This window comes from Pituophis catenifer, unplaced genomic scaffold, assembly GCF_029215685.1.
Source record: "Pituophis catenifer annectens isolate HBS135680 unplaced genomic scaffold, rPitCat1.0.hap2 SCAF_3, whole genome shotgun sequence".
In the NCBI taxonomy this organism is placed as follows: Eukaryota; Metazoa; Chordata; class Lepidosauria; order Squamata; family Colubridae; genus Pituophis; species Pituophis catenifer.
In genome coordinates, this window is record NW_027256883.1 from 37,458,423 (window position 1) to 37,474,823 (window position 16,401).

Sequence of the window (16,401 nt, forward strand, 5' to 3'; positions counted from 1 at the left end):
AAGGTCTGTTCTGAAGTGTTATTTTTCATGGTTTTCAATTTATTAGAAAAAAGAATTCCAGTAAGTCTGCAAACTGCATTGACGAGCCAATTATTTTTTGAATTCTGATCAAATATCAAATGGAAAGCGATCCTCTTACCATACCATTTGAGACTGAAATAACTGAAGAACTGACAATTTCCATTGATGACACATACGATACATCCCTATTACTGCCAGCAAGCTAATCAAATAATGGACTCAATATTAAGAGAAAGAAAAAGAGGGCAAGACTTCTCCTTTGTGTGAAATGGAATTCTGGACCAAATAGGGAGGAATATTATCTGCATACATTAATATAATAATATAGTCTTTCTGTGATGATTTAGATAGCATTGAGACACAGGGGAAGGCGAAACAAGTATTTTGTATTCTCTAGCATCTTAATTCCCTTTATATGATCTATATTTAAAGCATTAGCAATTGATCATACACTAATAACACCTTTAAGATAATTGAATGTTATCTTCTTCCTTCTAACATTACACAATCTCATTCTCCTTGTTTATTAGATAAATTATTTGTAGTTGTGTCGCTCTGAACAATTAGTATACATCAAATTAGGAATTCTTAATATTTAGAAGAACTGAAAATCTTTTTTGTAACCAACCATGTTCTTCCACCCATGTTTTGCCAAATGATATGATAATTCTTAAATCCTACTATTAAAATAATTCTTAAAACTACTATTAAAATACAATAGCTTGAAATGTTGAAGCTCATAATTTTTTGGGGGGAGGGGGAGATTCAGGACTAGTTTGATCCTTAGTCTCTTTTGCATTTATCATTTTATGGTTTGAATTTAGTACATAACTATGATTCATAATCTTAAATAAACATCAAAAGCGCACAAATAATTGATTTGAAATAAAATTATCATCATTTAAAATTTTCTTCAGTAAGAACATATAAAATACATACATATATACATGTTTTATGCATCATACCTTTGCAGTCAGGATGAAAAAGCCTTTTGGTTCAATCATTTTCTCTAAAACATGGCATTTTATTCCAGCAGTACTATCATACTCATAAACAACACCATATTCCAGATGAACATTATCAACAGTCAGGCAGACATGATCCTTTCGTCCATCAATTATTGCCATAGTATTAAATTTATCAATGGCTTCTAAAAACAGGAACAATATAAATCTATTCTGTAGATTAATTAATATAGACTACCTCTGAAACACATATTATTTATTGCAGAATCATTGAAGAAATTGTTATGATCAAAAATTCAGACTCTCCTTGTGATTGTCAATTGGCTAGCTAGTGCTACATGATTTCTAAGATTCCAATGAATTCAAAAGCAAAATCATAGATATCTAAGGTATGACTGTATTTCTTCATTCCTTACTTTACTAGTGACTAATTCATGCAACTGACAAAAGTAATATCTGAATAACTCATGCATTTCTATATGGTTTGGATCCCAGCTGTGCTGGCATGCATCTCACTTCAAGAGAGATGTACAATCCCCTTGTTTTGTTTTGCTCTGGTATGCTATACTTGCTTTTAATACTTTAAGAAATAGTCAAATTTTTATTTTGATTAATAATAAAAGAGAAATAATCCCACCTTCAACTTTGTAATTAAATGCATCTCCTCCATCTTCACCCAATGGTTTAGTATTCGTTTTCTGAAAATCCTCCTGAGCACTATCAGTGTTGTTATATACCCACTGAATAGAATCTTGCTGTAGAATAACAAATAATTTACAAGGCTCATTAACACTTTAATACATATAGGTTTTGAAAAACAGAAAAAGTGTGGATTTAATTTGCAATTTATTTCCATGGGGGAAGAAAGGACTGCTGTTAGAAACAGAACAGGGTTTATTTGTTTGTTGCTGAAGTCCCTGGTTCATTTTTTATTGATCATGTGAAGCTGTATCTGACAGAATAATTTTAAAAATTCAAAAGTTATTTTAGTTTATCAAATACTGATTTAAAAAATTATCCTTCTTCCCAAATTTGCATTCTGACAGATTTTAAAATATATTCTCTAAAGGGAAATGTGGAGGATAAAATGAGGCTCAAGCACCAGTATCAAGTATTACTGTTTTTTATAACTGCAGCATTGAAATAGATTCCTTCTCAATATAATTGAAATTATATTTATGAAGAATTCCTAATTTAGATTTACAGATCCTAATACAGTCACATACAACGATGTATCATTGTACCTTCTCTTGTGTTTAGCTTTCATTTCACAACAATTTGTTATGAAGCATATCAACAGAAATTGTTTGATAATAATTAAAAAGAGTCTAATCAATCAGTGTGTTATAGGACTGTATTTTAATCTCAGTATTGCCCATTTGTTTTATAGTAATCAAGATTTAAGCATCAGTGGAAGCCATGACTAATTCCATAACTCTTTATCCAGTTCTTTGCTCATAAAAGAGAGCCATTTTGGTGTAAGTGTTAAGGTGCTTGCCTAGAAACCAAGAAACTTGAGTTCTAGTCTTCTCTTACGCATGAAAAACCAACCAAGTAACTTTGGGCCAGTCACTGTCTCTCAGCCTAACTCACTTCCACAAGGAAAATAGGAGGAGAAAGTCAAGCATATTATGTATATTTGCCACCTTGAGTTACTTAAAAAGTAATAAAATGAGATCAAAATCAGATCAAAATCAAATAAATATATAAGAACAAGCATAATAGTCCATCAGAAGTCCATCATTAATCAGGAAGAGCATAGTGATTCTCAATAATATACAATATATTCAGAGCATAGAATTAATTTAGATTAATATTCAAACCCTTCACTGGAAGTTTTCCATTTTAGTTTTGTCTCTGTTTTCCCAGGAAAAGTTTGTTTGTTTGTTTATTAAATTTATTATGCTGCCCTTCTTACCAATAAGGTGACTCTGAGCAGCTATCAAACAAACAATGCTAGGTAAAATGTCTATATGTTTTTTTTTTCCTTTTCCATTTTCACCCTGCAGATATAACAACAGGATCACCATTATTTTCACTTGCAGATTGTACCTGAGTAATGGAAAAAAGTAAAATATTCAAAGATGGTATCCTTACATTTAAGTTTTAAGTTTTAAAATGTGTACTCTTTTACAGAACACAGTTTTAATGAAGTCACATGGCAGACTTTTTCAGATAGCAGGGCAAATTTAAAAAGTTGACATGGTAGGTGCCTCCTTGTGAACAAAGACTCACACCTTTTCAATATGAATCATGTGAAGCTAAAAAATCCATTCCATCCATTCATGGTGAAGTGTTATATTGATTATATTTTTCCATGAACTGCCAAAGATAGATAATAGTTATGGGCCACTGATATAAAAACAAGGACATATGTAATGAACAAAATAATTAGCATTACATGCATTGGACGTCTGTATTTCCTGCAGGCTGTCACATGGGCAATAACACTTGCATGTGTTTCTTTGCTGACATTAATTCCATTCACTTTGATTATGCACTGTCCAGGATGAAGCCCAGCAGTAGCTGCCACAGTTCCTTTAAAATAGTTAATAAATTAAGTTAGAAGTTTTCTTAGAAATGGGAAAAGGCCATATTACAACTGATGTTAATGCCATTCCTTTTCAATTCCAGATTATATTAAATTGAACCAACACTACATTGTTAAAGACAATCTAGAAATACTTTATTCTGAATCATTGAATATCATGTAAGAAAAAAATTATTCAGTTTTCTTAAGGGCTACCCTAAATATGTAATTGTCCAATCTCTAAAAGGTAAAACCTCAAGATAAAAACACTGCATTTTGTTGGTTCAATCCTTTAAATGAAGAAGGCAACGCATAATCATATTTTAAGCATTTATTCTATACAAATCTATACAAAATTAATGTGATTAATTATGGGCTGCAAACAATACAGCTGAATAAGGTTTAACCAGGATAAATTCACCGAAGAAGAATTTATAGCATTGGATCCCATGCAGTCTGAAAGCAGTTATTTATAAAACTTCAAATCCTATGTCATACTAAATTACCATATTAGAACTTTATTACTTTCTCATGCTAAATTAAACAGCTTTTCCCTGATGCATAGTGTCTCTTTTTCCTTACAGAATTTCTGAAAAGAGGTGAAAATTTAGCTCTTGAGCTTTTTGTAAAATCTAATTTCTGTTATATATCCTGTGTTTTCATACTCAAAGGATATATAAGATTAGTTTCCTATCATGGACATCTCATGAGTCCATGAGTCTCCAGAGAAAGGCGGCATATAAATTGAACTAATAAATTGAACTAATAAATCTCTTACGCTCATGGTTTCATAAAGAAATATACACCACAAGGTATATCTCACTGTATTTAGCCTTTACAAAACACATAAGTAAATGAAAACAGAGAGCAATTAACCCTTAAGCCGAATATCCATCTTGTCACATGTTCTTCCTGGCCAAGATCAGATCAATGTATGCTTGTTAGGTCTGTAGTTAGGGGCTAAAGTCCATTATTCTCTTTATTATTGGTTGTATGAGTATCTAATTTTCAAGTAGCTATATATAACAATAGAAATTACTACTAACTCTTTATACCTAAATTCAGAACCATGCATCAAATTCTTAATACACCTCAAGCATCAATCTCAAGATTCTCTGAATTTGTGTGTGTATTTATTGCATGTGGCCAAATATTCATAAATGCAGGCCACGTCATACCTTTTCCAACCGCATGAACAACAGAAGGGCCAAAGCCTCGTATTTGGAATCCAAGTCCATCCACAGAATCAGGAATCTTAACTGTCCTTTAAGCAAGATAAACCACACAATGAAGCATCTAACACCAACATTTCTGTTTATGCCTCAAATTTTACATAAGATTAAAATAATATAATATACTTATTTTTTAAAAAATAAAGCTTACATTCAGTGGAAAAATAACCACTACTTTTGACATCAACTAGCAAGAAACTTTAAAACAACCTTGAGTTCAGTGAAGTTTGCTTCTAGAAACCTAGATCATAGCTTTAAACATAATATTAGCTAATAATAAACATATATGTAGACAGACCTCGCTTAATGACTGCCCTATTTTGCATGCATTCATAATTACAACAGCATTAATAATGTAACATTATGATCAATTCTCAAATTTATTATTGTCGCGGTCACATGATCACCATTTACACACTTCATAAACAGGTTCTGGCAAGCAGACTCACTGGAAAAACAGACAGTAAAATTGTAATCAGAGTCATGTGATGTCCTGCTTAACAACCAATGGTGATATGCTTAAGAACTGAATGGGAAGTGATGTTGGAAGGCCATCAAGATCGAGTGACATTTCATTTAGTGACCACATCCCTTAGCAATCAAGTTGCCAGTCCCAATTGTGGCATATCAAACAAAAAGATAAATAAATGTTGTGTCCACATAATATGCTAATGAAGAATAACAGAATGACAAATATAATAATTTCTTGATATTTTGGTATTATTAAATGATTAATGGCAAAATGCAGTAGATAAATATATTGATGCCAGCCATCCTTCATAATTGCTAGACTTTACCACATTGATTAAAAAGAGTGATAATTAAAATCCAGAGAGAGCCAAATTGAGGAAGGCAATTTTATACCGAAAACTTAAATTTAAATTCAGACACTAGCTTTTCCAACCAATGAAGTTATTCAGAATGACAGGAGAGGAAGAAAAAGCCATTCTGTCTTACTTGTTTGCACAAGGGATAGCATCTCCTGCATTATGCCCAGACTATAAAATGCATTCTTTGGAGTTGCATTTAAATTCAATTCAGTGAACAGCTAAGATGTATTTCTTTTGTTGAGCTTTTAATTACTGACATTTCTTTTTTTTTTATTGAAAAAGTTTTTCAAATACAAATTTTCCCCCTTTCCCCCCCCCCTCCTCCCTAACCCCCCCTCGCCCTCCCCTCCCCCTGTGGCTTCTTCAGAGTACAACCCAAATTCATAACAGATTATATAATACTTTACCATCCCCTTGCTCCATCCCCCATATGCTGACCCTTTCTTTCTAATAATATTATTATATCCCCCTTATACTATACATTTCAAAATAACATTCTACTATAACATTATATAATAACTCCTAATTTAGCATAGTAATATTATTATATCCCCCAATTTAACAATTTTTACTCATGATCTACTCTTTTACTCCTCCCCCATACATGTATCTCTTAAATCAAATCTTTTTTGTATATTAATATGACATTTCAGAGCAACCTTCCACTATAAAACTATATAATAAATCCTAATTTAACATTTATTCAACTCGTAGTCTGCCCATTTCCTCCACCCCCATAGATATATCTCTTAACTCAAATCTTTTACATATATTCATATCTAAACATAATAGATATATTAATATAACATAATATCCCTTTTCTTCAACTGACATTTCTGAATTGGTTCCAACTGACATATAGTAAACATTCAGAAATATACCTTGCATTTTGTGTTTAACCACTTTGAGTGCATAAATTTGAGGGGAAAGGTAGGTATCATCATTAAAATATATAAAAATTATCTAAATTATTTCTAACATAATAACATTTATGCCTATGCTTTTGGGACATATTTTGGTTACTATTTTTATAATTTCTATAACCAAAGAAACAACTTACTCCCTTGGTTTTGTGCTCACAAGTACCCTGAGGGGCTTTTTACTGTTTAAACATGCTTTCAGAAAGCTATCCACTTCAGTGAAGGGCCTTAGAAAAACTAGGTCACCATTAATGGTAAAGATCTTTTTTCCAATTTCCAGACCTGCCACCTAGACAAGAAAACAAAATACATATATAATCAATTAGCATCACAACATCAACGATCCATTATTATTTACATGCATAGAGGAAGAGCTTCAAACATTTCCCATATACTTGTATTTACAACTGTGGAATTTATATAACCTTACAGAAAATACCTTTATGAAAAAAACTAATCCTAGCAATTCAGTATTATTGGAAAAAATATCCTGTATTTGTAACATTTTATTATTTCTAAGATTTTTTCCCCCTATTTGACAGCTTAAAGTTTAAATTAATAGTAAATTAAATAGATTTACTTTTCTATTTACCGACACTTCATTTAAGAGAATCTGTATGAAAATGTCTGACTTAAATAAATTGTAAGTTTGTAGATAAATTCAGTTTCGTTTTCAGCTTTAATCTCGTTTCACAAAAATGCTTTGAATGCTAGATCAAATTTGAAACATATATTCCTCTATTCAACTGCATATACACAATGTATGTATGCTGATAAATTTTATTTATTATTTTTATTTATTTATTATTTTTGGGATTCACATAGCCACTTCTTGAAAAGGAAGAAGTGAACTCTTCTAATTAGGCACAGCCAGAACTCCAGCTATTTAATGGAATCTACAAGGCTTTCTTCCTTGTAATAAATGGCCTCTTGTTTACAGATATGTATTTCTTTGACATCTCATTCCCGGTTTCTTCTGACTACCATTTTCATATCAGCTGAGGTGGCGGAACGGTTAGAATTCAGCACTGTAGGCTACTTCAACTGACTGCTAGCTGCAGTTCAGTAGTTCAGATCTCACCGGCTCAAGGTTGACTCAGCCTTCCCTCCTTCCAAAGTTGGTAAAATGAGAGCTCAGATTGTTGGGGTCAATATGCTGACTCTGTAAACTGCTTAGACTGGGTTCTAAAAGCACTATGAAGCAGTATATAAGTCTAAGTGCTATTGCTAGTGCTATATAGTATGTAATTTCTGACTGGGAACAACAGCAAGTAACTCCATAAGTTTTTCTCTCCATTTTTGGGGGGTATGTGAGTCAATAATATGTTCATTTTTCAACTATTCTATGCTTTCAGCAGGTCAAGTGTTAAGAAATTGTTCTCCCTCAAATGCAGAAGAGGATGCTGCTTATACTTTTCTCAAATCTGGACCTATAAGGCTCAAACAGTCCCTAACCTCCTTGCTTTCCAGAGGGCAATTAATATCTGCCTTTTCCTTTAGGGATAGGGTAAAGAGGGGTGGTGAAACTTGCATTTGTAATTCTGTAATGAGATTATTATGGCACTTGCTTGAAAGGTTTTGTAATTGTTTTTGTATTTTGTTACCTAATCATTATCTGTGCAGTTATTTTAAATAATATAAGTGGTTAACAATTTTTCATTATATGCCTACATACAAGTATAGTTCTTTCAGAAAATATAAGAGGCCTTAGGTGTTGCAAGAAGAGACAATTCTTTATTAGACATGTAACTGAAAACCTTAAGTTCTTTTTCCTAATAAGAAACTCGTATTCTTCCACATAATTTTTTTATGAAAAAGATTGGCAGATCATTTCTGTATTATTATTAACTCAACATCTGCTAGGAAAATTAAATTAATAGGCCTTCAAAATGTAAACTGGAACAAATTAGTAATTCAAAGGATATGTTTTAATAGTATTAATTCAATATTCTAACAATCACATTTATTCATTTTAGTAGCCCTACTAAAGACTATCCAGATATGGGGGAGGCAATGGAAGATGCCACATTTTTTAATATTATTGGTGGATCAGATAATCAGAATGAACATTTTAATAAGTATTCTTTGCTAGACTATAACCGTTCCCTAAACAACATTAATTTATTTTACATGGAAACTTTTACGTGCTTATCCATGAACATACTTTTAAGTAGCTATATATAAAATTGTATTGCACAAATATATTTCTTATTCTGCAAAATGATTGTCAAAGTTCTGTATTTAGTTAACCTTTAAAAAATCACCTGCAATATGTAGACTTATACACAGCAACTTTCTCAGCTCCCTTAATCTTCACACATCTAATAATTCTCTATAGTTCTTTATTTTTTCTTACCCTAAATGTGAAGAGTAATGTTTCTTTCAATAACATTAAGATATCAAAGTTCACATTTTTAGGAAATTACAAATATTGACTGTCTGTAAGCTTAAACACCAAGGAGGTGTAAATAGCTGATAATAATTCTCTGTACAGCACTCCCAAGCACTATTTTTGCAGCCCCTAAAAAGCCATTCTAATCATTATTGCTGAAAATCAGGAGCATATCTACTCATATTTTGAGGTAGAAAAGATGAGAAAAATATAATGTAAGCCCAGGTAAATTTAACATAATTTAGAAGAAAACATTAAAACTCTGATGCGAAAAACTGAAAATGTCAGCCCTGGTAAGTATCAGGGCCATATTCAGTGTTGACCATAACTGGATTTTCATGCTACACTGAAATTTTAAAAAAAGAAAAACAGTATAGCTTAATTGCATCGTGTGAAATCATCCATATTGTATGCTTTTAATTTCTACATGATTAAAGTAATACAAATATTTATATTTTACAAATGCTGGGGTAGTCTTTAATAATTTACACACACACACACACACAATCAATTACACACACAAATCAATTAAAAGTATTAAAGTAAAACTTTGTAATTGAAAGAATTGTCAAAACACCTGAACTTTTCTATTAACAGAAATGTAATAATTGGGACAGTTATGAACCTGTATTACCTCAGCATTTGAGCACTTTTCCACTATTTTCACAATTGGTGCTTTGTTTTTGTCTTCCAAACCAAAACCATAAGTTCCATCACTTGATCTGATCTGAAAAAAGATAAACATTTAAATCAATATGCTGAATAAGTATGGATGACAAGCAACTGTTACTACTATGATTGTTATCATTATGGACATTACATCTGGCAAATATATTCATCTGCAAAAGCTGTGACATTAATCATAAACATTTATTTGAGCATTGTATGAATATTTAACCAATACAGACTAACTTTGGACTCTATAAAGACCTATATGTTGCACTCCAGTTAATATATATTTTCTTCACAAAACTGAATAATACAAAAAACAGCAAGAGAGGTCTAGGGGATTTAAGTTGATGGACAATAGCATGGATCTGAAAAAAACTACAAATTATAACATTGTCTATGTGCAAATAATAGGAATTAGCAACAAAATCAAACAAACAAACATACAGACTTAATTTTTAAAAAACGTACCAGCAACGATTTTGCAATTACATTTTCCACTACTTTTAAGTCATGTTTCATAAGTCTGTGTTTCATGTTGGAGCCTTCCATTTCTTCATCCGCAAAAAAACGAAATAGAAGTGGTTCATCTTTGAATTCACTTTTTTCCAGCACTGTTTGACAGAGAAAAGGTTAATATTTGTGTATTACATAGACATATTGATTTATAATTCAACTAAAATTTTATTTACTATATGGTTTATTAAATAACTGCATCTTCCAATCCAAACTGAGCTGTCTGATAAACTCTTTATCTCTTATTAATAATTCCCACTTCAGTGAAAGGAAGAAGCTATATCTCAGAAACAATTATTTTCTATTAATAGACCATATATTATGGAATATTTTCCCTCCTGAACTTAGAGCAGCACCCATTCTAATGACATTGTGAAAATAGGTTAAAATCAGATTTCCAGAAAGTATTTCTAGAATGGTAAAGTGTCATCATATTTAGCTTTATTGCACTGTAAATCACTATTTCTTATTGTGCTTAATGTAGTTTTGTTATACTGTTATGTAAGTTATTTTATGTTATTAACTCTAGGAGTCTTCAAGGATTATGCCAGTGTATAAAACTAATAAATAAATAAGTAGATCCTTGTAATATTGTATTTTTCACAGCTATTAGTAAATAATTTTACAAAGAAAACAGTGTAGAATTTCATGATTGGCAAGAATGAACTCTATCCGTAATTTGTACAGATATTCTAAAGAGGTTCTTAATTAGATAGTACTTTTTAAAAATATAAATCACCGAACAAAAATTCTAGTAACAAACCAATAAATGCTACATACTGCATATCCTAGGGTAGTGATGGCTAACCTTTTGGCCATTGCGGGCCAAAAACGGTGTGTGTGGGTGTGGGTGTGACACACACGCACACGCACATGCCCACACCCATAATTCTTTTTTTTGTTGAAAAGTTTTACAAAAAACAAAAATTTTCTTCCCCGCCATATTCCCCCCACCCTTTCCCTCCCCTCATCCCACCCTCCCCCCCAAACTTCCCAGAGCAAAATACAAGGTGTTTCATTTAACAATCATAAGATAGATTAACCTACTTATCCTTAGACTACTAACTCCCCCCCCCGAAACCTTAACTCCACTATAGATAACAAAATACTTCTAATACTTATCGTTCATTCATAAGCTATTTGATATTTTTTTGTCTGATACTTATTTTGAATATAGTCAATCCATCTTCTCCATTCCGATACATATCTTTCTTGTGTATAGTCCTTCAAGTACACTGAGATTTTCGCCATTTCTGCTAGGTTCATTACTTTCAGTATCCACTCTTCAATAGTAGGCAAAGAGTCCTTCTTCCAATATTGTGCTACCAACAGCCTAGCTGCTGATATTAGATTCAAAATCAATTTAGTCTCTAATACTGTACAGTCCATTGTTATACCCATGTTGTGGCTCCGTCCTCCGAGCCTATTTTATCGGAGGAAGAAGGCTCCGAACATGAAGGAGAGGAGACGGCCAGGCCTCCCTCTCCAGGACCCTCCTCTCTGGCAATGCCTCAGGTGTCTCCCGAAGGAGAAGAGATTGGCCAGGAGCCAGGTGTTTCCGAGCCGTCGGATAGTGACGAAGAAACATTGTGGCCAGCGTCGGAGAGACAAGCGTGAGCAGCAGAAAAGGAGGCATGCCAGAGATTAAGCTGAGTCACTGGACCACACCCCACAGGCTATAAAAGGGAGTGTGGTGGCCATTCGGACTCTGTGACGGACAAAGCTAATCTCTGGCGAGGCACTTGCACCTTTGGACACAACACCTATTTGCCGTGGATTTAATTACAAACTGGACTATTCAAACTGTGTGTATTTTTGTCTGTGTTATCGGAGTAAAAGCTCTTGGCAGGCAGCCACGGAGTTGCTGCCAAGTTCCTTATCACTGACGTTGTGTGTTTGAAGAGTTTATTTAACCCTCGGCTGGCTGGTTGGATGTGTGCGTGGTACGGGGACAGAACAACCCAATAGGAACAATTGAGGAGTAAATTTCAACCTTCTTTTCAGAATATTCTGCATCACCCACCAATTTTTTATCCAAAATGCCTTGATTTTCTTACAGGTCCACCATATATGATAATAGGTTGCATCATTACATTCACATCTCCAACATTTAGCTTGCAAATTCGAGTACATACATGATAATTTTTTAGGATCTAAGTGCCATCCATGTATCTGTATTGTAACATTACCAATTCATCATCCACTTTCTCTGTTCTGGTCATGACATCACCCATTTTGCTTTCCAAATTTAAATTGGCTTCATTAATTTCTTCAACTTTCCCATCAAGCTGGATAACAAGGTTTGACAATCCTGATATAGCATAAACAATATCATCTCTTATTTCATTGTGGTTTTTTTGCAACCACCTCCTTGACTGAACTGATATCCTCCTCAACTTTCTTTAATTTCCCTTCCACAAGTAGTGTTAGATTATTCATTGCTGTGGCTTGATTATTCATAGCTTCTTTCATTGCTACTGCTTGATTATTCATGGCTTCTTTCATAAATTCTTTAAAATCATTAAGTGCAGCCTCCTGACTCTGAGTCTGAGTCTGTGGATCAGCCGGAAGTTGTGCTTTCTGTGTCACCACTGACACAACTGAAGAACCTCCCCCTCCTTTAACAACTCCTGGTTTCACTTGTCTAGAAGCCTTTCCCACCCACCCCCCTCTTTTAAGGAGATCTTTAGAAGCCACAAAGTCTTTTAAACAACTTTAAAGTGTTTGTAATTTATAGTCTCCAATTTCCAATTATCAGGCAAGATAGTTTTTTCTTTGGTTTTCCACAAACTCTCACTTCCCAGCAGTTAATAAGCAGCTAATCCACTCTCCCAGCGCAAAGCTCACAAGCACTTTCATTTCTGGCTTTCACTTTCAAAACCATAACAAAGACGCCATCTGCAGCCTCCAGCTCAATGAAATTCAATTTGAAACAAAGTAACTTCGGAGTTAAGCTCTGTACTTTTAAAGCTTGTTCTCCTGTTTTCCGCTCTACCTGCACTTGTAATCAGTCAAACTCACTTTTGAAAGCAGGATCGGATCGCGGCTTCTCGCTCTGCTTTCGCAGAGTCGTCCTGGCTCCAGAGCTTCTTGGCGGGCTGGCTGGGGAGCTCTCACCCTCCAAGCCTCTGGAAATGTTCCAGAGGGCTTTCGGGGAGTTCTACTCTTGCCCACCAGCTCTCCTCTCCTTCTTTTCCTGAAGGAGAGTTTTTCAGCCGCCAGACAGCTGGTTTGCGCTGTCAAAGCGGCTTTTACGAAGACACAGGGCTGGCGGTCTTAAAAGGAGCCTGCGGTGCCGACCGGAAGTCCCCCACACCCATAATTCTATGCGCCCAGCCACCCACGCATGCACGCATGACCCCCCCGCTTTCCCCTCTTTTGGCACGCAATGGCACAGTGGGCCCAGTAGGCCTGTTTTTCACTCTCCCCAGGCTCCAGAGCCTTTCTAGGAGCCTGGGGAAGAAAAAATGGCCTTCCCCATCCCACCAGAAGTCCTCCAGAGGCTAGAAACAGCGTGTTTCCTGACTTCTGGTGGGTCCAGAAGGCCTGAAAATCAGCTGGCCAGAACTAAGCTCACATGCCCACCAATATGGCTCTGCGTGCCATCTGTGGCACGCGTGCCATAGGTTCGCCATCACAGTCCTAGGGAAATTATTTATTACAGTATTGATATTAGATTTTAAAATTAGAATCTTTATATTATTTTTTTTAAAAAAAATTTGTATAAATTTATAGTTTACCATGATGCATAAATCCATTGTCACAAAGCGCTATTCCAAAGATCATTGCTTCTTCTCTTGTTCTGCAATCCCCCTGCACATAAGTTTATTGATATAAAAATAAACATGTCCATTAGTTAAAATAATTTCTATATTTTGGTTGTAATAATGTGATAATAAATTTATAGTTTAATACTTGGTATTTTGTATTTACTTTGGTATTAAAATAAAATATACCCGTATTTTTTGGACTATAAGATGTTTTGGACTATAAGACACACCTAGCTTTTGGGGAGAAAAACAAGGAAAAAAAATGTCCCTCTGGCTCTGCCCCCTTGCAGCAAACAGTCTGGCCAGCTTCAGTACAGCCTGATTTAGCACGAGCAGCTGATTGGCGGTTGGATCTGCCTCCTAGAATACTGCCTATCAACTGTTCCAGTATGCAGGGATCGCCACTGCCCATCGCCGTTGCTGCCACCTATCACCACCTCCGTGCACCCCATTTTTAGCCTCTGCACACCCCATTTTTGGCCTCTGCGTTCCCGATTTCAGCACGTTCCAGGTGGCGGCGATAGGCCAAAAATGGGGCGCATGGAGGTGGGAATAGGCGACAGCGGTGATGGGCAGCAACGGCGGTAATGGGCAGTGGCAATCCCCGCAGCCTGGAACAGCTGATAGGTGGTATTCCAGGAGGCAGATCCAACCGCCAAGTAGCTGCTCGTGCTAAATCAGGCTGTGCTGAAGCTGACCAGGCTGTTTGCTTTTTGCTGCAAGGAGACAAATTTATGGGAGCCAGAAGCCGAAGGGTGGGGGCCGGATGGGTGGGGCTTCGGCAATATTCATTCTATAAGATGCATAGACATTTCCACCCACTTTGGGGTGGGGAGTGTGTCTTATACACCAAAAAATACCAAGAAATCTTGTATAATATAATCTAACTTTTTTAAAAAAAAAATGGGCAGTAGAAGAATGCTTAATACTTTAAAGTCTTTCAAAAGATACCAGGACTAACAGCTGAGTAATAATACCAAAATATTTGTAGCTTAGTTAATATATAAAAGCAAAATTATATGACATATAAAATGTTCATTTCTAATGGAAATTTATTCACATTTATTTCATGTTACTAATCAAATTTATATACTTCAGAGCACTGTCCTACCTGTGCAATTAGCCAGTCTATCATTTTATTAGCCATTATGACAGATTTGTAGGTTCTTAAATGGTAATCTTTATCTCTGAGGAGAAAAAAAGGATAAATTAATTCATCCTCAAAATATATATTCTACAAAAGCTGAATACCATATATTATACCCCTAATATAACCTAAGGTTTGCATTACTTTGTAATAATGACACTTTATTTTAGTTACAGTACTGTGTATTTTGGGCAAGGTTCAAAGGGTATTACAAAAACTAATACATCTCCATCTCCCATACATCTCCAAAACTAGGCTTTTTTATTTATGGAATTACCTTGATGAGGGACTAAAAGAAAACATTACAGCATAATATTGGATGTATTACACCATGGATGTTTCCACATGGAATTTGTGTCTTGTGTCTTCTACTTTCTCCTACTCCTACTTTCCACATATAAATATCGGTAGAGACACAAAACACAAAACTTCAAGTACTATTAATGAAATCTGAAATAGTAATACAACTTTAATATCCTTGCTTGACTGATTAATTAGATTTATATCCTGCCTTTCCTGCACAAATTCAAGTTGGCTTATCTAGAATCTTCCTCCATTTTATTCCTACAGCAAGCCTGTAAAATAGGTTGGGCTAAGAGAGATTATGATTACTCCAAAGTCATTTAATGAATGGCTGAATATGCACTTATACCACTGAGAGTTTCTCAGTTGGAAAAACCATTTGCTTTAATATTTTTTATATCATAATTCTATTCTCAGTATTATTTTGAGTTGAGCAACATATATTATTTTAAGGATTAAAACATATATTAGATTAAGGATTTTTTTAAAAATAAAACTCACTACACAGAACAATACCAAGACAGGGTTATATCTATAAAAGAGAAAAAGCAAAAATGTACATTTCCATTCATCTGAATCCAGAGAGGCAAATGCTGCCTATCGTTTTATCATTAAAATTTAATAATGACTAGTTTACTTTGCAATATTTTTGCTTAAATTAATGTATGACATTTTATAATTCATTCCTATTATTTCTGGCATTTTGCAGTTTGAAAATTGCTTGCTACTTGTTTATTATATTGATTTTATGTGGTACATTTTAAAAAAGTACTGTTTATGTTTTGTTTGGGTTAAGTTGTACATGCATAAATTGTGGAAAGAAAAAGCAACTGGGTTCTTTTACTATGAGAAAAGGTATGAATAAACTAATAGGAATCTAGTAAGATTCCTATTAGTACGGTACGAGAAGTACGAGTTAGAAGGTACATCTATCCTGTATTAACTCCAATGCCAGAGTGCATTGGCTCTCAAAGTATGTTTGGCCCCAATCCTCCCTCCAGATTAAATATTGTAAGTAAATAAATAAATACAAGTAAAATATAAATGAGATTATACTTACATGCACACAAACTTTCATATGTGTCCTAAACACTTATTTAGAAATT

At 34.2% G+C, this 16,401-nt stretch overlaps 1 protein-coding gene across 2 annotated transcripts in view; it reads right to left on the reverse strand.

The window, feature by feature from the left end:
- Nucleotides 1-16,401, reverse strand: part of PREX2 (phosphatidylinositol-3,4,5-trisphosphate dependent Rac exchange factor 2) — a 102,030-nt gene that overhangs the window by 36,502 nt on the left and 49,127 nt on the right. For both annotated transcript variants that reach the window (XM_070942232.1, XM_070942233.1), the window contains exons 14-22: nt 14,957-15,032; nt 13,816-13,888; nt 10,031-10,173; nt 9,525-9,617; nt 6,639-6,787; nt 4,695-4,780; nt 3,388-3,524; nt 1,624-1,741; nt 987-1,171 (exon numbers count right to left, since the gene is read on the reverse strand). In XM_070942232.1, the coding sequence (XP_070798333.1) occupies nt 987-1,171; nt 1,624-1,741; nt 3,388-3,524; nt 4,695-4,780; nt 6,639-6,787; nt 9,525-9,617; nt 10,031-10,173; nt 13,816-13,888; nt 14,957-15,032 (1,060 nt within the window). The remainder of the gene's footprint in view (nt 1-986; nt 1,172-1,623; nt 1,742-3,387; nt 3,525-4,694; nt 4,781-6,638; nt 6,788-9,524; nt 9,618-10,030; nt 10,174-13,815; nt 13,889-14,956; nt 15,033-16,401) is intronic.